Source organism: Ursus maritimus, unplaced genomic scaffold, assembly GCF_017311325.1.
Source record: "Ursus maritimus isolate PB19 unplaced genomic scaffold, ASM1731132v1 scaffold_19, whole genome shotgun sequence".
Lineage (NCBI taxonomy): Eukaryota > Metazoa > Chordata > Mammalia > Carnivora > Ursidae > Ursus > Ursus maritimus.
Genome location: NW_024424341.1, coordinates 55,021,476 through 55,044,597, shown reverse-complemented (window position 1 = coordinate 55,044,597; position 23,122 = coordinate 55,021,476). Strand labels below are relative to the sequence as shown.

At 58.3% G+C, this 23,122-nt stretch overlaps 1 protein-coding gene across 1 annotated transcript; it reads right to left on the bottom strand.

Annotated features, from left to right (window-relative positions):
* Positions 1–1,473: 1,473 nt before the first annotated feature.
* On the bottom strand, positions 1,474–22,969 carry PPP5C (protein phosphatase 5 catalytic subunit). The gene is made up of 13 exons (XM_008684483.2): positions 22,788–22,969; positions 16,423–16,664; positions 9,829–9,976; positions 8,987–9,108; positions 6,871–6,936; positions 6,445–6,543; positions 5,586–5,691; positions 4,670–4,812; positions 4,424–4,511; positions 3,584–3,624; positions 3,315–3,493; positions 2,173–2,254; positions 1,474–1,987 (listed from the first exon to the last, which is right to left on the bottom strand). Exons 1-13 carry the CDS (start codon positions 22,906–22,908, stop codon positions 1,925–1,927), a joined length of 1,500 nt encoding a protein of 499 aa, XP_008682705.1. The 5' UTR covers positions 22,909–22,969; the 3' UTR covers positions 1,474–1,924.
* Positions 22,970–23,122: the final 153 nt, after the last annotated feature.

The window sequence follows — 23,122 nt, the reverse complement described above, 5'->3', positions numbered from 1 at the left end:
CCAAGTGGGAACCGCACAGCGAAGCCCCGCCAACCCACAGAACCGTGACAGATACACAGACGTCTACAGCCAGTGAGCAGTCTGTTGTGCAGCCACGCAGTAAGTAAAGGACTCCCCTTGTCCAGCTCCGGGGAGGGGACCTCGAAGCCCAGGAACGTCCTCCTTGATGAAGGACGTTGTTTACCTAGTGCCCTGGGCCACTTGAGGTGGTTTATGCTGGGGACCTGGGTCACATGACATCAGCTTGTGTCTCCGGAGACTAAGGTGTGGTCGAGGCAAAGTGACCAAGCCCAGTAAAGACCCTGGACAGCAAGGCTAGAGTGCGCTGCTTCTGTGCTGGGAGAAACCAGTGCGTGTGACTCCACTGTGTGGGGGACACCTGGGAGCTCCAGCCTGGGCTCTCCTGAGCTCCCCGCTACCCACCCCTTGTCTCCGCTGGTTTTAATCTCTTTCTGCTGTAATAAACTGTAACGATCACAGCCTCACTGAGTCCTGTGAGTCCTTCTAGCAGATGGCTGCACAGGAGGGGTGGCCTGCGGACTCCTGACAGCAGCTGTCAGAGGCACGACCCCGTGTGCCTGAGGAGACGGCGGCTCCGCACGAGGCCGGGTCCACGCGCAGGTCTGAAGGTCTCCTCAGGCCACGTCCTTCCCGCGGGGAGGAAATGGACTCGGCACACTGGGATTCACGCCTGTCCTCCTCAGGATACACTCACCCCCAGGCCATGTCCCCTGGGTTCACACACACCACTGCTAACTGGCTTGAGGGAAAGGACCCTATCGCAGAGCCTCTCCGGATGCCACGGCAGAACTCGGACCGCCATCTCGGGGGAGGGAACCCACAGGGTCAAAGCGCTCACAGGACTCCCCTCTCCTGCTGCTGTCACCTGCCCGTAGACAATAACCCAGGTCTACATCTCCCTGGGAAAAGCTGAGTCTAGAGAAGCTCAATCTTGAAGACAGAAATGTCTCCACAGGGGCAGGGGCAGGCAGAGCAGCCTGGACAGGATTCGATATTAACCTGTTGGAGAACGAAAGAACGGTAGAAAATACCTCTGGTCTTCCCTGGCGGGGGAAATGTCTGCTTCGTTGGGTGCTGCAAGAGCCAGTGTGGGGTCTGCCCCGGCGGACACCGTGAGCGACTGAGGGCACGCGGCAGCCTCAGTGAGAACCTGCCGTCGGGATCGTCAGAGGGAAGCACGAGTCTTTCCAGCTTCCGCTCTGGCCTGGCCTCCCCGGCCCAGCCTGCGCCTTGTTTCCCAGCGTGCGCCCCGGGCCGCGGCTGGGGCTTCTCCCTCCAGTGCCCGCGGAAAGGGCAGACACTGGGGCAGCCTGGCTGGTCAGCCCCGAGCCCAGCCATCCAGCCGGCCCAGCCCCCGGGAGATGGAAGAGGGGTGTGGGGCTTGGCGGCCCCACTACCCCTCCGGATGCTGTAGTCATCCCAATCCCAGCAGCTCCACTGTCTGAGACCAGCTGACTTACAATAATGACTTTATTTTAACATATTTAATTACAGACATAAAATAGCTGGGGAAGGGGGTGAGCCCCAGCCTCGCCCCGTCTCGGGGCCGCCAGGAGGGGGGATGCAGGCGAGGCCTCCCTGATGACCCTCCTTCCGGGGGTCTTCCTATGGCAGGGCCCTATTGCTTCAGGGGGGAGGGGCCATGCAAACGACGGAGGCGGGGAAGCCTCTGGGCCCCACCCACCCCACCCGCTAGGCCTCCCTCCGCAATGCCCGGATGTGCCCCAACCCCAGCCTCTCCACCTTTCTCTTTCTCCAGGGAGCAGACACTCTGGTCAGCTCCCCACCCCCTCTGCAAACCTAAAGGGGAATAAATACAAACTTTACAAAGTAAAAGGGGGTCCAATGTTGCCCTGGGCCGGGCCTGGGGTCACATGGGGAGCAGGCCCTGGGACGCGCCGCCTCACATCATCCCTAACTGCAGCAGCGTGCTGGCGTAGGCCATGGGCTTGACGTCGGGATGAGGCTGGGGAACGAGAGGACAAGGGAGACAGAAATGGGGCAGCTTCAGAGGGAGTCTCTGAGCACCAGATGCAGAGAGCAGCCCTCCCCGCAAGAGCTGTCGGGCACCGTGCCCTGCCCTTGACTAGGCCTCTCAGCCTGGTGCTCCCCAGGCCCAGACCAGAGAACGGGACCGTGCGCGTGACTCACCACTGCTGTGAACTGGTGGAACTGGGGCCGCAGGTCGGAGCCCCGGAGGTGGATGTAGGAGGCTTTATTCCCCATCTGGTCACTGTGGGGACAGGGGCAGAGGGGCCTGTCAGGGGTGGGGCAGGGGGAAATGCAAGGAAGGGCTGGGGGGGCGGTGGAGAAGAGACCCAAGGAGGCTGGATGGCAGAAAGTCCAAGAGAAGAGGGAGAGAGCCGGACAGAGCCCATCAGAAACACTGACAGAAAGAGACGGACAGAGATGCTGAGAGCCAGGAGAGGCAGTGTCACAGACACAGATGGACGAAGAGACACAGAAGTGAGAAAGAGGCCAACCCGGGAAAGGCAGGAATCCAGGGGAAAGGAGCCCCCCCCCCCCCGGAGGCTCAGGTAGGAGGGGGGGGGATGAGGGGAAGGAGGGTGAAGGTGGGATGGGGGAGCAAGGGGTGTGCAGATGGGGCCAGCAGAGGGCCTTCCTGACCCGACAGGCAGTGGGCACACGAGGCCCCATGGAAGCAGGGCTCTTGCCAAAACCCGAACTCTGATCTGAGCACACCCTGCCTCTCAGTGCCCGGAAACACAGGGGCCAGAGGAACGTGGTGCTTGGCACCCAGAGGATACGGGCAGCCTGGACCAGAGCACAGGCAGCTGCAGGACGGGGGGCCTGGTTTCTTCAACCAAAACCCAGCAAGCAGCAGGGAAGGAGGGACGGGGAACTGGAAGACAAGGAGACTGGGAGTGTGGCCCTCATGTGGGTCCTACTTGGAAGACATCAAACTGAAAAGAGACATTCATGAAAGACGAGGAAAGAGAGTGCTGGGTTCAGGTGGCCTCTTCTGACACCTGACAGCGTGACAGCGTTCTGCTTGTGTAGAGGAGAGTTCTTTCTTCCAGAAACATACGGGGGTGTCAGCACATGAAAAAGGGGATGCCTGGGGTTTGCTTTAAAAGAGCCCAGGGAGTTGGAACTGCCGGACCTGAATGACGGCCACGCGGGCGTTCCTTACACTATTTCACCTACGCCTGCCTGTCTTTGACATTTTCTTATCATAAAGTTAAGAAAACAAAAACCAAAAAAAACCCCACAGCACAAAAAACAGTGGGTGGGGAAGAGAAGCCCAGACCAGTGGGGTAGGCGGGACCCACCAGTAGTTGGGGGCGGAGAAGACGGTGACACAGCGGCCGCCGTGCGCCACCTCGTAGCCCTCGGCCTTGACCTCGTGGCTGCGGATGATGTAGTCCAGGTGGTTCTCCTCCAGGAAGGCCTTGGTGACATCAGGGCCAAACTGGCAGCTCACGCCCCGCTTGCTGACCGAGCGTCCGTTCTGGGGAGACAGGGAGCTCAGGGTGCTGACCGCCCCACCCCTCTCTGCCCGCAGCCCACACCTGCCGGCCACAGCCCTGTGCACACTGACCTGCGGCTGTGGGTCTGACCAGAGCAGGTCGCACATGGGACCTGGGAGGGGAGGAGAGGGCACGTCAGGGACTGGCCCACCCCACGGCACGGTAGGGGTGGGGGCTGGACAGGGCATCCCTGAGCAGGGGCCCGTGAAGTGGGGTTCTGAGCCCCATGACCTCCCCTCCAGACCCGTTCAATGTATTCTGGCCCCACAACGGGAGGAACTTTTAACAGCGCAGCTCAGATCACACCCCTCTGCTGCTCAGAGCCTGCTGTAGCTCCCACCGCCCTAGGGACAAAGCTCATGCTATCCACCAGGCCTGTGAGGCTCTGCAGGGTCTGGCCCCATCCACCCCTTTAAAAAGAACATCCCTGCTCACCCCCAAACCACTGGCCTGCCAGCTCTTCCTCCCACCTGCGAAGCTCACCCTGACGTGGGACCCCCTGTGCTTGCCTGGGACGTTCTTCTGTGAGGCAGGTGCCTCCTTCCCCACCAGCTCTAACGTGGTGTCCCTAGGCATCCCAGCCACCCCTCTGGGCCCCGTGCCACACTTCCCACAGCTGTGTGTGTGCGTGCGCATGTGTGAGTACTCTCTGTCTGTGCTCGTGGCTACAGCAGGAGCCCTGATATGCCGCTCTCCGGGCTCAGCGGCTGAACTCACAGGTACATGATCGGTGCGCGCTCCCCATGGTGAACACGAACGCTCCCTCGCCAGCACAGGCCCGTGAGGGAGGTGCGCCAACCCAAGTTACAGGTGAGGACACGGAAGCCCACCTGGGGCAGGGCCACCCCTCTCCGCTGGAGATGCTGCAGCCCTGGGAGGGAAGGGGCTGCCACCCGGCCCGCCCCGGTCACCTGAATCTGGGGGCTGCCGGTTCCGCTCGATCTTCCGGATATCGTCTAGGGTGACGCCGTCCTCACTGAACAAGCCCCCGTGCATGATCTGGGGTGCGGGGGGGGGGGGGGCGACAGCTGTGTGAGTGGAGGCGCCGGCCACACCCCAACCCTCCGACTTGCTTCATCAGCACATCTGCCCACATGCAGTCCCCGTGGGTGCGGGGTGGGGGTGGGGGGTCCGCAGGGTCCTGGCGCCGCCCTCACCAGCACTTTGCCGTTGATACACTGGGCCAGCGGGAGCCACTCGAACACCTCGCTGAAGAGTTCGTACATCTGGGCTGTGTATTTGGCCTTCACCTCACCCTCGAAGCCATAGATCTGGTTCATGTTGTCCGTCTCGTGGTTGCCTGGCCAGCAGCAGGATGGAGAGAAGCCTCAGACCCCCTGCCTGGGCACCCCCGGGGCCCACGTCCGGGAACCCAGGGTGGACTGCCCGGCAGCCCCAAGCCAACAACATTCACGCATCAGCTGGCTGGCCCCTCACAGAAACCCGACGAGGTGCAGACTGTTCTCAGTCTCTTTTCTGGAGGAAAAAACAGTCTGAGAGGCACACGTTGGGTGAGTCCCCAAGGCGCAGGCCTGGTCCAGCCCCGAGCGACCATGGCTGTGTCCCTTGCCCCTTCGGGCCCTGGGCTCCTGTGTGGAGAAGCTGCGTGCCTTCCAGGCTAGAAGGACCAAGGAGGGGGCAAGCCTTAACAAAAAAACAGGCCCACTGTGGAACACCTATTGTGGGCTGGCCCTGTGCTGTGCCTCCAACTTCCCCCGCACAACCTCGTTCTTCCCGCCCGCGGCTCCTGGGGTCTGCAGGAGACAAGGAAGCTGCCCAGGCCCCGTCTGCCGGAGCCAGTTCTTCAGTACCCCCTACGGGGAAGCCCGCAGCACGTGGTTACTGAGCACCTACCACGGGCCAAGCACTGCTGCGTGAACCCCCTGAACCTAGCCACAAACCTGGCAGGCCCCCGGGAGTCCCCAGCCCAGCCCACCACCCCCACTCCCTCCTCCTCCTCATCTCTCCATCTCTCCATGGACAGCCACCCCCCACCCCCGGGCCCCGGTTCCCTGGCGAGCTCATCTTGCACAAGGCCACATTGACCCCAAACCCTGCTGCCGCCCAGCTCACCTCGAAGTAGGTGAAAGTGATCTGGGTACAGGAGCTTAAAGCCAAACAGGGTGAGGATCACTTCTACGGAGAAGGAGCCGCGGTCCACAAAGTCGCCATTAAATATCTGCTCTGCTAAGGAAAACGAGGGGGGCGGGCATTGCCTTCTTCCCCAGACTCTTCATGTCCCACAGCTCCTGCCAGTTCCTCCCTAGGGGTGGGGGTGTCAGCAGGGCTGGGGGTCTGTGCTGCTGTCACTCCTTGCTGTTTGGCTCTGGCCTGGCAGCTGGGCCTCTCCGAGCTCAGCAGGACAGTGCTGACATCCCCAACCTCGCCTGTTTCTTGGCAACAGATGGTGAACGGGGACATGGGGTGGTCAGCTTGCTCTGCTTCCCCCGAAATACAAGCCCTAAAGCCACGGAACACAGACCCTCCCACCCAATACTGCACAGGCCTGGAGGTGGCCATTTATCAAGCAACGGTCGTAACCTCAGCAAATACTTATACAGCTCTGACTGTGGGCCACTCGCCTCTTCACGACTGTTGCAACGATCCGATGAGGCAGACCCTACGACACCCATTTTGCAAACGAGGAATTCTGAGGCCCGAGAGAAGAGGTAGCGCTCTTAACAGCAGCCTCATCTGAAGATGAAGAGAGGCTGGGGCCCAGAGAGACTGAGCCACCTGCCCAGGTCACACAGCATGAGGGGACGGGCCCCGGCCTATCTGGTGCCTGCTGGCCACTCCACCCACATCCCTGTGCCCGAGCAACTGCTCCAGCTTCTCCCTTTGCGGGTCCACGCTCTGCTCGCTGGTGGGGGCGCCTCTCTCAAAGCCCAGTGGAGGAACAGGGAGGGTGTGCTCTTCTGAGGAAGGATACATAGGGGTTGGTCTCCGAGGGTAAACCATTGAGCTCAAATATGTTGAGGAGGTCATAGAACTGGCCATGAGTGTCCCCGCACACCGTAATCTTCTCTGTCTGGAAGAAAAGAGGCCACCGGAGAGGGAGGGGCCCAGAGAGAGACGTGGGGAGGGGGCAGAGGTGAGGGGAGGGGCAAGAGGTCATGGCAGACCGAGAAGAAGCATGCAAAAGACATAGGCAGGGAACACAGAAATGAAGGGGGTGGGACAGAGCCCAGGAGGCCAGGGGAGGGGAGGGACATCCGGGGGAGAGGCATGGGGTGGGGGGGAGAGGAAAGGCAGACCAAGCCAGGTGGGTCTGTGAGTTTTCTGAACTCCACAGCCCCTCCCCAGCCGGGAAGCCCCCCACCCCTGGCCCATCCACACACCGCCCCACGGCGCGCACCTCTTTGAGCGTGGTCTCCACGAGCGTGCTCAGCTTGGAGAGGGCCTCTTTGACCTGTACCAGGATCTGGAAGGCAGGGCGGGCTGTGAGAGAGGCTGGAGGGCGGGCCTGCCGCCCATTCTGAGCCCCGGGGAGCCTGGGCTGACCAGGAGACACTGCTGCATGGAGGGTGAGGGAGAGGCCGGGAGGGGAGAGGAATGAATGGGCAGGGGAGGCCAGATGAGTGAGTGCTGGCAGGAGCCACAGGTGGCCCCCAAGCTGTGACCCCAGCGGCCTCTGTGGCATTTCAACACCGGGATTATTTCACGTGAAAACCGAGATTCTGGGTTCCCCTAAAAATAATCAGCATCATGAAGAAACATGGGTGAATCCAGATTTGGAACATTTTCTAACACAACTGGCCTGGACGTGTCTACATGTGTCATGGAAGAGTCTCCCCGAAAGGGCATGAGACTGTTCTAGATGAAAGAAGATAAAAACGCAACATTTAATCTTTCAACGGATTCTGGATTTTTAAAACAAACAAACGCAAAAAACAAAACCGCAAAATAGCTACAAAGGACGTTTTTGGGAGAACTAGGGGAAACTAAAGTATCTGTCTGGAAATGTAAATAATACTAGTTTTTGCTAAGAGAAGACCGAAGATGACCTCGACGTTGTCATATATATTTGACAATGTTTCCAGATTTTGCAGACGGCCTGTGGACTGTTTGCATCAGGCAGTATTAATTTCTAAGGGGAGACACCCAAACTGTGGTCATACAGGAGAATGTCCTGTTTTTAGGAGATACAGGTAATGATGCAATGTCTTTCTGGTTCAGGAAAAGAAATGAGGAAAGAAAGACCACAGTGTGTATGCACGCACACACATGTGTGTAAAAAGTGAAGATAAATGTGTCAAAATGTTAACAACGGGCGCATCTGGGTGAGGGGGCATGGATGTTAGCTGTACTGTTCTTTCGATGTTTCTGTAGCTTTGACAATTTTCAAAATAAAAAGTTGGGGGGGGGACCAAAGTATTAAAAAAAAAAAAAAAAAGTAGAAGATGTCCACATCTGGTCGGAATGGAGGTTATAAAAGACTGTCACTCTTGCCCTAATGACAACAAGCCCCAAACCCACAAAATAGAATCTCATGAAAACCAATGGAGAGCCGAGGGTGCTCGCAAAGAAAGCTAAATCCATCAACTGTAGCAGCGACAGGCCTTTCCTTGGGGCTTCCCAGCCGCACGGCAGGAGGGCCGGAGGCCAAGAGGTTCCGCGAGGCCCAAGGTGAAGGTGGCCAGCAAAGCGCTCGGCCGGGTGTGGGCTGGTGACGGCGGAGAGCCCAGAGCAGCCCCCGCCACCGTACGCCTCTGCTCTCACCTGCCAACCTGCTCACGCTGCCGTCGCAGAAAGCGAGATGTGTGTGTGTGTGTGTGTGTGTGTGGCCTCCCGAGGCACCAGAGTGGGGGTACAGAACTCCCTCAGCAGCCCGAAAATCTGGCCATGGGGCTGACCATCAGAGAGCGCTCCCACAGTTCCAGAAGCTGGAGACGTTACAACATAAAGACATCCCTGGGATCCTGCCAGGGCTGACTCCAGTCTGAAAACACCGCGAGCCAGGGGAGAACTCCAGCAAGAGCTGTGCGCAGCAGCAGATGGGACGGGCAGGGCCCCTCACGCCGGAGGCCTGGCGGGAGCCAGGGCTGCCATTTTCGCGCAGGGCTCTTACTTAGCTCAGTCCCTACTGTTCTTTTACACAAAATGTCTGGCAGACGATAAAAAACGATGAGACACACGAAGAACAGACAACAGAAGTAGACCCAGAGATGACCCAGATGGTGGAATCACCAGAGACTTTAAAATAACTATGATAAATGTGTAAAATATCTAGTGGAAAAGACAACATGCAGGAACATATGGGGCAGGGAGATGAAAACTATTAATAAAAGGAACTAGATGGAAATGCCAGAAGCGAAAGCGCAGCGTCAGAAATAAAGCCTCCTCTGCGCAGTGCTCGGCATGGGGGCCGCCCCTCCCCCTGACCTGCCTTCGGGGCGGCATCTGGGCGCGGCCAGCGCCTCGATGGCTCTCCAGGGCTCCCAGGTGCCTGCAGCACCTGACAGGTGCGTTACCTGGTAGGCGCATTTCCGGTGCAGCTTCTTCTGGTCCTTGTACCACTGCATGAGCTCCTTCATGAAGGTGATTGTCACTTTGCCATCCTCGAGCTTGGGCCCGCTGTACTCGTCCTCGATGGCTGGTGTGCGAATGGGGAGCAGGGGCGAGAGTCAGTGGCCACAGCCACCATGGGGGGTGGCTGGCTACCGGGCACAGGGCGAGAGGAAGGTGGAGGGAGAAGGTCCTGCTCCCCAGCTAGGTCCTTTCCCTGCCCGCTCCTCCTGTTCGGGCCAGCTCTGCTGACCTCTCTGTCCAGTGGGCCCCCTCTTCCAGCACCCTCTTTCCCGCTGCCTCCTTGGTTTGACAGCACTTAGCAGAGCTAATTCATTTGTTGACTTGTTAAGCATCTCTCTCCCTACCAGGGCATCAGCTCGATGAGAGAGAGACTATTTTATTCTCAGCTGCATCCCCAGTGCCTGGAACAGGGTTTGGCACATAGCAGGTGCTCAGGAATTATCTGTGGCACGAAGGACTGAATGACCTGGAGGACCTAGACAAACCCCACAGGGAGGCCCCAGAGGGCTGCACTGGGCGGTACAGATGCAGGTAGGGAGCTAGGCCCCGGTGGGGGGTAGGAGGGGCTCACCCACCTCGCCTGACCTGGGGAATGCGAGCCCCAGCGTGGGACCGTGGGGTTCCTAGGAACGCAGGCAGAGGAGCAACAGACAGCGGCCGGGGGACCGGGACCCAAGGCCGCCCCCACCGCCACTCCCCAGTGCGCGTGGGGAATGGAGAGGGCCCATGCAAGGATGTGGAATGTTCGGGGCTGGGCGTGGTGGGGCACCCAGGCTTGACTCACTCATGCTCTCGATGTCCAGCGAGTCCACCACGGAACGCTTGTGTTCATCGCCTGCAATGGCCCGCTCAAAGGCCTTCTGCTTCACGATCTTGTTGCACTCCTGGTACTTCATTTTGGCATCCTTGTCGTGGGGCTTCACCTTCACCACCTGGGCAGGTGGGCAGAGGGACGGAGGGGAGGAAGGAAGGAAAGAGGCATCAATGCCCAGGCACAGCCGGCTTGGGACAAAGGAGCAGGCAGAAGAGGGAACGCCACGGCTGCACTGGGTCTGCCTGGCCCTGGGCGCCACGAACCTGGAAGCCAGACCACCGGCCTCCAGGCACTAGCGGCGCGACCCTGCACTTTCTCACCTCCACACAACAGTCTGTGCATCCCATTGCCCAAAACTGGGCAAGGAGAGCTGCCCACACAGGCCTGTCCTGAGGTTTGGTAAACACTGTTAACCCAAGCAAGCGGGATTTCTTACAAAAATCCTAGCTCTGTCGTTAGAGTAAGTCTCCCAGCTTCAGAGCACGTGCTCCGCTTGGAGCTCCTTGTGGGGACCCCAGCAGGCTGAGGCTTGCTCTACTGACGTGATGGTCAATACCAAGGGGGGATGGGATGCAGAGGAAAGGGTGGGCTGGGTCCACAGTCACAAGGAACAGTCCAGACTCAACAGAACCAATGCCCTGCTGGATAACCTGGACTCCCTGGGCCTCCATTTTCTCATCTATAAAAGTGGGGGGGTCACATATGACAGGCTCCACTGGCAGGGCCGTGGGGAAGCACAAGTAACGAACAAAGGTGTCCCCTCGGTCTCCAACTCTGAAAGGCAGCAGAGACTGTGGGCAGAGGCAGGCCGCCTGGGTTCAAACCCCAGCTCCAGCAGTCCTCAGCCGAGTAACCGCGGGGCAGCGTCTCTGCGGGAGGGAAGTGGTCAGAGCCTGAGCCTCCGAGGGCGGCTGTGGGCATCCCGGCAGCGAACTTGCACAGAGCGTGAGCAGCGGCGCCGGCAGGAGCAAAGTCCGCACAGGCGGTGGCTGCACCTCATGGCCCTTTCACGGGCCGCTGTGCTTGAAACGGGCTCACATGCAAACAAGCACCAGGCCTGTGACTTGGAGGCACAGTAAGTTCTACCGCCACCCCCCCCCCGTGCCTCAGTTTCCTTATCTGTAATTGTAATTGCTATGAGTGGACCCTGACTGACCTGCCCACACTGTGGGTTGCCCGAGGAGTAGGTCCCAGAGCTGGCCCTCAAGTGCGGGGATGCCACCACCCCTGGGGAAAGGCTGGCAGCAGGAGTCAGAAGCCTGTGCAGAGGCACTTGCTAACCCCCGCGGATCATAGGGGCTCCTCCCCGGTGCGCAGACCCAGGAGATGGCAGGAAGCTGGGGCGTGGTAGGCGCTGGCTTCCTCCCTGTCTGGGGCAGGCTCGGGCTCGGGCGGCCTGCCAGGAGGCTCCACCTGGGGTGTGGGTGTGGTGTGAGGCTCGGGAGGGAGGCGGCCCCAGACATCCCCTGGAGTCCTTCCCAACAGGGAGAGGGTATGAGTCCACACCCTGGGATCAAGTCCAAACCGCCACTCGGCCTGGCCCACACGGGCCTGCCCACCCCTCTGCTTTCTGTTTGCCCAGCACAGCCCAGCCAGACCAAACCCGCAAGTCCCATGTGCCAGCTCCCATCACCTTGCACAGGCTGCCCCAGGCCTAGAACACCTCATTTCCACCTCCAACTCCTTTCTAGCTCCTCCTCCTCCAGCTGTCAGAGCCACTGTCCCCTCCTCCGGGAGCATCCCCACCCCCCAGGCTGGGTCAGGCATCCCTCTGTGCTCCCACAAGCCCTGGGGCTCACCTGCCCCAGCCCTAAGCACGGCTGGAGGTGAGTGTCTCCCCGCTGGAAGGTGGCCCCACGAGGGTGAGGCTGCGGCTATGTCCCAGAGGAAGGATGAACCACTGAGCATTTCCTCCGGCCAGTCCCCTGTTCTCAGAGCCCCCAGGGCAGGTGGAGGATGGGGACGAACACTAGCAAGGCCGGGAAAAGAGGAGCAGTAACAACACACGGCTCGTTTTCAGAGCGCTCACCATGCGTCTGGTGTCGTCGTACGCACTGAACCTGCTCGTTTTATCCTCCAAGCAGCTCTGTTGGGTGTTACCACAATCCCCACTTGACGGATAAGGAAACTGAGGCTCAGAGACATGAGGTAGAGAAACTGACGCCCGAGAAGCCAGGATTCTGTCTTCTCCCTGCCTAGGATCTTGCCTTCCACCACACACGCTGGGCGGTGCCCCCTCCCCACTGCCAACCGTCCCCGTCCTGAGCCCCCCTCAGCTCCTAGGAAGAGGGCAGGGTGCCAGCACCCCGGAGGATGGCCTGTTGGGGACTGGCAGCCAGCGAGTGCTCATCCAGACCTGGCAGCGGTGGCGCCTGCCACTACGACTCACTACGACTCACTACAGGCTGGGAAGGGGGAAGTGGCCCTGCTGGGCCCCCCTGCTCTGGGGGAAGGTCATTTGCTCCAGACTGGAGGGGCCTGGCGAGTCAGAACTCAACGCTGGACTTGTCTTCAGAAAGTCGTATGTGGGCTGTATCATGGTCCGGATCCCGACCCCATATGGCGTCTATGTGGTTACCGGGGAAACCGGAGCATGCTCTCACTCTTCACTTCTCACAGCCCACGTGAAGTCACCATGCCCCAGAGAAGCAGTTTCGACAAGAGCCATTCAGCTGGGAGCGCTCACGGGCAAGACACGATGCTCAAACTGATGGAACAGTAACCCGGATTCACGAGCCCTAATGTGACGCTGTGGGGGCCGCCTGTGTGTGGTGACTGGGCAATGCCACAGGGGACGCAACGCCCCCGGGAGGTCTGAGTGGCACTGGTACTCACAGTATCCCGCTGCGGCAGCAGAACCTCTGGTCACCCCAGTGGAGGCATCGAGACCGTCGATGGCCTCTCGTAAGTTCGGGTCAGATTTGGCCACCAAACGAGTTGCCCAAACTTGCCTACAAGCATGACGAGATGCGGCCTGGACAGCGGCCAGGCCCGTCCGAGGCACACAGACAGTGGGAGGGGAGCCGGGTCTGGGGCAGGCACCACACAGTGACAGTCTCAAGCATGACAGCAGAGTTGTCACCCTCCAGGGTGAGACACTCTAGTGATTTAATTTAGCTGTGCCGAGACGTCCTGTCCGCTGCGTACGGCCGGTGGTCAGGAGCCTGACTCGGGTACCAGCCTGTCACTTCCTGGCTGTGGGACCTCGAGGGAGCGAACCACAACCTGGGCCTCAGTTTCTTCATCTGTAAATCGGGGATAAGGACAGGCCCCATGGCCCAGGGTTGGTGTGAAGACTACCAGCTACTAGGGCACGAGGGTCACCGTCACGCCCGGCCCATGGTGAGTGCCGTATGACGCATCAGCTACAGCTACTTCTGGAACCATGGGGTAGCCGTTCCTTACGTGTACGGGCGCTGTGCGGGCTTGCGAGGCTGGACGATGCTGGAAGAAGAAACCCAAATGCAAACCCTATTATAAACCAAACCTCCAAAACCTGAGGTGGGGAGCGCAGAAGGAGCCCCCTGGATCCAGCTTGGGCCCAAATGACCAGCGACGTTCCAACCACAAACAGGAAAGAACAGGGCAGGGGCGGAGGGGTCCTCTGAGAATAGGACCCCAAAAAAGGGACAAGGAATCCTGGAGCAAGGGTCCCTCTGAAAGGATTAACTTGGAGGTGAGAGGGATGGGGGGGTGGGGTTCAACGTGGACACACGGAAAAGGGAGACCAGTTCCTACTGAGGCCCCTGGAGAGGCCACGGGCTCTCCCCCCAGGCATCCCCCCCCGGAGAAACGGCAGTGAGTGCTAAGTGGGGGCAGGCCCCACTCTCAACGGACTAACCTCATTTATTCCTCGCAAGAACACTCTGAGGCAGGCCCCCGTGTTCTCCCCCTTGTACGGATGCGGACGCTGAGGGCAGAAAGCCAAGCACCCCGAGCTGCCCAGCCCACGGCTGGGTGTCCTGATTGTGCTGCCAGCGCCAACTCCTACATTAGTGACCTTGAGGCCTCTGATTATGACTCACGGTAACGAAAGATACGTTTTACACCACACGCCCATATTCACATACATGAGAAACATTTTCTCACATACACACTTCCTCCAGACGAACTGCTTTCTTCTTCTCTAGTCTGAGGAAGACAGAGGTGTTGGTGTCAAACCACTAAACCGACTTCACGGCCCACTAACAGTCCCAAGACGGGACTCCAGGGTCCAGGCCCAACTCTGCCAGGAGACCCTGGAGGAGGGGTTTCCCCCGCCGGACCTCTCCTTCCTGCCTGTACGATGGACTGAGCCCACTCGTGTAAAGAGCTCACAACAGAGCGAGGCCCACAGTGAGCGTGCAGATGAGGACACTAAGGCCAAGAAAGCAAAGACCCTTCAACTAAAGGCAGAGCCTCAGGCCTGTGTTCATCCAGGCCCGGTCACATCTTGGCCCTGCCTCCACGGGAGCCGCGATCTAAGACGGGGCCGGAAGCTCTAGCGGGTCTCAAGGCACCTCTGGAAGGGGGGAGGGCAGCAGGTAGGGACTCTGGAGGGGGAGCTGCCCGCTGCTCACAGAGCCTGACGAAACGTGTCGGAGTGGAGAAGCGGACAGCGTGAAGGCCTGGGGGGGACCCACACGGGCAAGGATCCTGGGCTCACGTGGGGACTCCCCGCTGCTCCTGGCGAAGCCTCCACAGGGAAATAGGCTGTGACAATTTAAATGCTGAGTGTGGTCTGACCTCAGGTTCGTTCCCGAAGGGCTGTGGACCCCTGCCACCAGCCTTCCACGGCATCCCAAAGGCCTGGGAAGACGTTCAGATGTGATTAAGCCCGCAACATGGCTGGAGCCGACCGTCTCAGCCCCATGCAGTAGGTGCGGTTAGGCTGCTGCCTGACCGGGGGCCAGAGCCGTGAGCAGAAGGGGTCTTTACCCGGGAAAGGCTGTCCTACAGCTCCAGGCATGGTGAAGACCCTGCCACGGAGCTGTGCTCAGCTCGTCGGCCCTCTGCCCTGCCCCGTCTCCTCTAGGACTCTCCCTGCACTGGGAGCCCTGCAGAAACACCCTGCTCCCCTCCAAGCCCAAGGGCCCTCCTGGGTTACTCATTAATGGACCCTTCGCCCCAATGACCTCTACTCACACCACAGCCACCCCGGTGGTGGCCACTCCTCTCGCTGCTATGATGAGCACACCAGGGGACAGTAAGGGGAGGTCAGGTTGGGGAACAGCTTGGGACCTGAAGCTCCTAAGGACTGTCCTGCTGTTCCTTCCCTCATCCTCCCAGGTGTCACCCCGCTCCCTCCTCCATTTTGCCTCCCAGTCTCTAAATCACCGCCTCCTCCATGCCCCTGCCCCCACCCTGACACAGGTGTCCCCTGGCCGAGGGCTTGGCTCAAGACTTCACTTGGCCTGAAACCCACCCTCCACCCCAGGCCAGCAGCCACTCCCTCCCACTGCAGTGTGTGGCTCTCAGCCCCCTAGGCACTCCTCGCCGCACAACAGAAGCTGCTCAGAGCCCGGTGGTGAATGAGACAAAAGGAGGGAGGACGGGGGCCTATGGGAGAGGCAGAATAGTAATGCAACACATTCTGACTGAGCCCCTGTTGGTGCCAAGTAATGACCCAATGAACAGAACAAGCCAACCCCTCCTCTTAGGGTCTCTGAAGCAGGACACAGGTGCTGGGGGTTCAAATCCCAGCTCTGCCGCTCGCCAGCCACATGTTGACAGTGACTTAACTCCCTGGGCCTCAGACTCCTCATCTGCACAACGGGGTTAATTACCGGACCCCCCCACAGGGCTGCCACAATGAATCGTTCCACCAGTCCGCAGGGAGGGCACGGGACAGGCCTGGCAGGAACGCATGCGCCCTGATGTCCTCCCTCCTATGGTGACCATCAGAGCAAATCACGGGGATGGGAGTGGCAGATGAGTGGGTGAACTAGGGACTTGCCGGGCTCTAGGTCCCCTCCCTCATCTCCTCATCACGACACATGCCCCGTCTGCTGCCCTCTACAGCATATGGGCCTGTTCTGCATTCTTCCAAGCACATGTCCTCGCCCGCAATGACTGCCTACTCTAGGTTATGGGTTTGGGTTTTGCCTTCCTCCAAACTAGAGCTCCACTGGAAGACGGGTTGGCCCGTGGTCACCAAGAGTGACAAAAACCCCAGCAGTGCGTTGTCACAGGGCACGGGCCAAGCACTGGTCTGAACGCCTGAAAAGCAGAGACTCGTTTATTCTTCATGGCAGCCTTTAGAGGCAGCTCTTGGTGTTCTCCCCATTTCATGCTGTGGAGCAGGAGCCACAGAGAGCCAGGTAACTTGTCCAGGGTCACCAAGCAAGGGATGGCACACCTGGGATGTGAACCCACAAAGTGTGCTCCAGGCCAAGGGGCCTCTTGGGCATTTATCTGTCGGATGGGTGAAGGGTGGATGAACGTGCAGATGGCCTCCTGGCATCCTCCCCCCCGCCAGCCACACACCCTGAGGCCGTCCTTCCCCGGGCCGCCACATCTGGCCCTAGGTGGCATCCACCGGGCTCAGGTGCCGGGAGGCGGCCCACTCCCCGAGGCCCAGCTCACCGTCTCGTAGTCACGTAGGGCGGCCCGGAACTTGCCCAGTGCCATGTTGCTGGCGGCCCGGCGGTAGTAGCCCTTAATGTACTTCTTGTCGATCTCAATGGCCCGTGTGGCGTCGGCCAGCGCGTAGCCATAGCACTCGGTGCGCAGGTAGGCCAGGCTGCGGTTGCCATAGTAGATGGCATTGCTGGGGTTCAGCTCGATGGCCTGGCTGTAGAATTTGATCGCATTCTCGTAGTCCTTGGCTGTGGAGATGGAGGAGATGGCATGAGGCAGGGCTGCTGCCACCCAGTAAGAATGGGCCCTAGGCTGGGTACTGGCCCAGTCTTCCAATTCACTGATGGGGAAACCGAGGTCCGCAGCTGAGCTCAGAAATGTCTACTCAGCCTGTCCCCTCTTCCCTGTCCCAAGTGTCCCACACTTTGTCTCCTCAGGTTCAAATCCCCAGGACTCAAAGTCACCTCCACACACCCACCCAGCCATTGCCCCTTAAGGCCGCAACCTGGGCGGTACTTCTTCCAGAACTTCAGGAGGGTCTTCCTCCAGTCCCATGGCCCGGAGAAGATATATTTGAGTACCAGAGCTCAGATGTTGTGAATCAGCAGATGTGAGTCTGCCCTTGGTTGTCCAGCAAAGCAAGTAAACAAGCCCAAAGAGGGGGCCCAACAGGAGAATAGAAGTGGGAAAGGAGAAGGAATCTACTTAGGCCTCAAGGAGAAGGGGACATACCAGCAGAGACCCAAAAGCAGCAACAAACTGGAGAAGAGAAAAAGCATTTCCAACAGAAGGAACAGGAGGTGCAAAGGCCCTGGGGCGGAGAGGGAAGGGGTGTGCTGCTAGCACAAGCCTTGTGTTCCAAGACTAATGAGAGGCTGATGTGGCTGGGGTGGAGGAGCGGGAGGATGGAAGGGGGTAAGGGCAGGGAGGCTAGCGAGACAGATCCCGAAGGCCACAGCACGGTGTGGACACTGAGGTTCTAAGTGTAGAGCAGCAGGATGTGTCACCTGGCCACAGAGAAAAGGTTCATTTTATTTGAAATGAGCTATGGCTGTGCCCTGCACTTTACATCTTGACCCATGGAATCCTCACATCTCCATGGCATAGGCACCGTCTGGTGCTCAATTTACAGATGAGCCACGGAGGTCTTGTTCAAGGTCAGACACCCAGTCTGTATCTGCAGAGCCAGGCTTGGACCCCTCCCATGGGCCCATTCGATCGGCAGGAGGCTAAGGCTTGCCTGATTTGGGGCACCATGACGTGCCAAGTGCCATGTGGGGCTCTTGGTACATGAGTCCCTTCCCTGAACCCTCACAATACCCCCAAGGACAGCTGCATTAGCCCCATTTTCCAGATGAGGGTACTGAGGCTCAATGAGGAAAAGCCCATGCTTGAGGTCACAAAGCAAGTGGTAAGCAGGAATGAGACCCACACACTCCCATTCTTACTCTCCATGCCGGGTGGCCCCTGAGAGGGAGCCTAGCACAAAGGCTGGGGGCCTGGACCAAATCCCCGGCTCCACCTCTTATTTGCTGGTGCCTTTGGGTAACTTACGTACCCCCTCTGCACTTGAGTTTGAGAGTCCTTCTCTTAGCACTCGGCCTAAACTGGAAGTCTTGCTTTAACTCCCACCTTTTCTCCAGCGCCAAAGGATAAACCATGGCTTTCCTTTGTTTTGTTTGCTTATAATCCATTCCCGCAATTTGAACCTAAGCCCTGTGAGGGCCAGGGCCCGTCTGTCTTACTTCTCTGAGCCCTGTCCTGTCTGAAGACCCAGTACTCCCTCTGCCCTACCCTTCTGGAGCTCACAGTCCAGGAGGACGGACACACACACACACACACACACACACACACAGAGTCCAGGCACTGACGACACAGACTGTTTAGCACAGGGACAGACCAAGAGAATACCACAGCAGGAGACCTGAAGGGTGACAAAGAGTGAGTCAGGTGAAGAAAACAGAAGAGGGTTCCAGGTTCCAAGAAAAGTTCTTCAATGAATAAAGGAAGGAAGGAAGACAGAGACAGACAGACTGATACTAGGAAAAGGAAAAGTCAGGTCCTGAGGAAATGGCCAGGAACAATGTAACAACTCCCCCTGCAGCCTAACACCTGGCAATCTTTCAAATGGCTCCCCTATCCCCTCTTTCGGGAAGACCTCCTCGACCCCCAGGCTGAGTCAGGCACTCCTTCGGGCTACCCTACCCCAGCCCTCCTCGTTCCAGGTTTGTCACCGTTAGGTATGAGTGTGTCTCTTCAGGACTGGGAGCCCCGGAGAGCAGACCCAGGACTTCCCAGAAACAAGCAAGGGCAGAACCAGCCAGCCTAAGTCTGATGGACCCTCCCTGGAATGCCAGCACCTTCGAGGACTAACTCCAGCCTCCTGGCTGCATTCCAGAGGCGAGCTCTCTCGACGGCTGAGGTGTTACTCAGGTGGCCTTTGGCCTGGGGTGGGGAGCCTGGTGTCTCCGAGCCTGACACCTGGCTCTGCAGATGCTGACCATGAGGCCTCAGGCAAACAGCCTTCCCTCCCTGCATCTCCGCTGGCTCATCTGAAAACGCAGGAATCATGACTGGCCATGCCCTGCCTCCTCGAGCTGTAAGGGCTAAATAAACTCTCATATGGAATGTGGCTACAGCAGAGAAAGCCATCAGCAGATACTTGCAAAAGAAGTGAATACATGACTAACCGAAGAAGAGAACCAGGCAGAGGAAATGGAAGGGGACTGTACTTCACGCATCTACCCGACAACACTGTATCCTGCCCTGTTCTATCTACTTCACAAATACGGGTGCATCTAACACTCGAGACAGTCCCTATTTTAGAGAGGAGGACACAAAGGCACAGAGAGGTTAAATCATTTGCCTGGGGGGGTCACACAGCAGGTAGGAAAAAGAAACAAGATTTGGATCCAGGCAGCCTGAAGTCTTAGCTATGTCTACAAAAGTCTTAGACCGAAGGCCTCTTTGAGGGTTAAATACAACCCCTCCCATTTTACAGAAGGGGGGCAATGAGGCCCAGAGAGAGGGGAAGAGAGCAGAGCAACATCGGGGACCAGGCTCTGAGCTCACAGAGGGGATCCAGCCATGGGGGGGGGGGAGACGGCTTCTTCCCCCTGCAGGCTCCAGGTAAGGACTCTGAACACAGGAGCCAAGCACGTGGTGAGGAAGGGGGATATCCGGGCTCTGCTGCTCACATTCTGACCTTGGGCAAGCAGTTTCACTTCTCTGAGCCTCAGCTTCCTCTGTAAAACAAACAGGGCTGCTCCTACCCACCTCCCAGTGCCGCGGGGAAGATTAAGCAAAGTGGTGTACCTGGCCACCACAGGGGCTCAATTAAGGAGAGCTGTAATTATTCTTTTTATTGTTATTCCCACAGCCCCCGAGGCTGGGGCTCTGTGCCTGCCACTGCCTGCCAGACAGTGAGGGGCCTGGACCAGGAGCTTTCTCCTCTGTGCCAGCTCAATGCGACCACCTCTGGCTGCCTGCCCAGCCTCAGGGGTTCTGAATGCCCAGGTCCTGGGGGGCAGGCCCCCCCCAATGGCTTACCGTTTCCCAGAATTCTTACCTCGCCTCAGCATCAACCCTCATACTTGCTGCTCTTCCCCAGCCCCATTTCAGGGACAGCCCCACCTTCGTCGCCATCCCCGAGCTGGAGACCGTGCCTTGTCCTGCACACGGCTCCTGATCCTTCAACCCCCCAAAGCAAGGCAGTGGCCACGTTCTGTCAAGTCAGCCTCCTGAACATCTCAGCTCTATTCATCCACTTCCATCCCTACGGCCCCGCCCTGCCCGGGTCTGGCCTTCATCCTGTTCAGCCCAGGTTCCTGCCTCAGCCTCCTCCTTGCTCTCCCAGCCTCCAGTCCTGCCCCTCTGCAGGGGTCTGGCTAAAGCACAAACCTGATCCTGACCTTCCCTTTCTCAGAACTATCCATGGCTGCCCAGAGTCCACAGCAGAAAGCTCAGGCTCCTCCCTTGCCTCTTACACTCCAGCCCCACTCACTTCCTCGGTGCCAGGCTCTGCTCATCTTTGCCAGGATAGGCCTTTGCCATCCTGTTCTTTCTGCCTGGCATTCCCTCCTCCCTCTCTCCAGCCCTCATTTCCTCTCCGAAACATTTCTTGAGTTGGTTTCTGTCTCCGGTCAGCAATGCCAAAACCTCTCACCCGTCCACTATCCTGGTCTCCTTCCTGGCTCTAGCTCTGCCCTGCATCCAATCTCAGCCAGGAGGCTGGGGGATCTTACCATGCCTCCCCACCACTCTGAGGATGACATCCATACTCCCTGACCCGGCCTCCAAGGCTCCACCTCCAGCCTCATCCCTCACTGGACCTACCTCCTTGTTGCTGTAGCTTGACCAAATGTTCCCACTCTGAATCCCCCTGTGCTCCCACTGAAGACCAACTGAAGGCTGCTAAGGTTCTAGATTACTCCCCTGCTCCCTTCTCCCGTCTCTCCTGCAGGATCAATTCCAGTTCTCTATCGGACCAGGCTCTTGGACTCTTCCATTCTTTTAAAAAAAAAAAAAAAAAAAAAAAAAAAGCAGCTCCCCCTCCCCATTTCTCCACTCCTTTTTATTTTATTTTTTTTTTTTTAAGATTTTATTTATATATTTGACAAAGAGAGAGACAGCCAGCGAGAGAGGGAACACAAGCAGGGGGAGTGGGAGAGGAAGAAGCAGGCTCCCAGCGGAGGAGCCTGATGTGGGGCTCGATCCCAGAACGCCGGGATCACGCCCTGAGCCGAAGGCAGACGCTTAACCGCTGTGCCACCCAGGCGCCCCTCCACTCCTTTTTAGGACCAAAATACTCAAACCACTTTGTCAACATTTGCTGTCTCCACTTCCTCACTTCCTGTCCACTCTTGGTTGTCCTCCTAGCTGACTACCACCTTCATTGTTCCCCACAAACAGCTCTTGTAAACTGCCCTTGTTAAGGCTATCACCAACATTCATGGAGCCAAATCCATTGTTCAATGCTCAGTGCTCACCCTGGCAGCACCCGACCCAAGGCAGAGCCCTCTCCTAGAAGCACTCTCTTCTCTCATCTTTCCTGACACCTTTCCCAACTTTCCTTCCACTTCACTGACTCCTCCTCCTCAACCTCTTGTTCTTTTCTAAACATTAGAACTCCTCAAGGTTCTGGCCCCTCCTATCTCTGTATGACCTCATCCATTCCCAGGTGTTCTATTCCATTTATAGGCTGACCGTGCCCAAATTCCTCTCCTTGGAGCTCCAGATTGGCCCATCTATCTACTCAATGTCTCCTCTTGGAATAAAATCCAAACTAGTTTTGCAGCGACTTATGGAAACCCTACCTGGTCTGGCCCCTGTTCTAAACTCATCTTGTATCAGTCTCCCTGCTAACTTGCTAAAGTTTCAGCCGTGCCAGTCTAACATTTCCTACCTCAGGGCCTTTGCACATGTGGCCGCACCCACCTGGAACACTCCTTTGCGATTCTTCTCCACTCAAATGCCTTCCCTGACCACGCTTTCTAAAGTAGCCTCCAGCCCTTGCTCTCTACTTCACACCCTGTGGGGTTTTTTTTTTTTTCAAAGCATTCCTCACAACTTCTAAGTATTTTTTTTTATTTCTTGTGTTTTTACTCAATGTCTGATTCTCCTGCTAAATTACATGCTATAAAAGGGTTGGGCCACATCTGCCTCATTCGCTCCTATATCCCCAGAGTCTACCACAGTCCTTAGCACAAAGCAAGTGCTCAATAAACATGTTGAATTAGTGAATGAATGAATCCCCCCACATCTTACTCTTTCCTAAGATCTTATGTCATACTATTCTTGGGATTTCCCCACCTTTACTCTCAGAGCCTCCCACGCATCCCTTTTCCTCGTGCAACCCCAAATCTCCTATCTCCTTACTCTCCCACCTAATGATCTATTCCCCACCCCCCACAATTCCCTACTCTATCGGGACGGTGCCCCCCACGCCCCACTTGGTGCCACCCACCGCAGATCTCCCCACTTGGTAGCACCATCACTCTCCAGCCCCCTGTCACTACTTGGCCAGCGCCCTCTTCAGGTCTCACCATAGCTAGCACCTCTCAAGGATCTCACATTTGGAAATGCCCTCGTTCCCGTCCCCCTCCCGCCTCACACTTGGTAGCGCCCTCCCCAGTCTCCTCACTTAGTAGCACCTGCTCCGAATGCCACTTCTCGGTATCACCCCTTCTGTCAGAAGCCCCCTCTGTCGCCCTCTCGTAGCCCCATCCTGGGCCTCCCCACGCCGGGTCACTTGGTAGTGTCTGCCCCGCGCCCAGGCTGCCGCTCCGCGTTGCCATGGTTCCGCGCGGGCCGGGCACCCCTTGCCCTGGGTCGCTCTCCACCCTCTCTGGCCCCCTCCGGGGCGGGCTCACCTTTAAAGTAGTCGTTGGCTTCCGTCTTGAGCTCCTCTGCCCGCTTCAGAGCGCCATCAGCCGGGGGCTCGTCCCGGGGGGGCTCAGCACACTCAGTCCGCTCGCCCTCCGCCATCGCCATGCCGCAAAGCGACCCCCACCCTGGCAACGGCCGCCAGCGGCACCCGGCCGAATCGTCGCGAAGGAGTGCCGAGTTGCCGCTGCCGCTGCTGCACAAGTGTCGTAAAGCGCGGGCCCCGAAGGCGCCCTTCGCGCGCCTGCGCAGGGCACTTTCGCCATAGAGCGCGCGGAGGACAAGGTGACCAGAGGGCCCTCAGACAGCGCCCTTCCTAGAA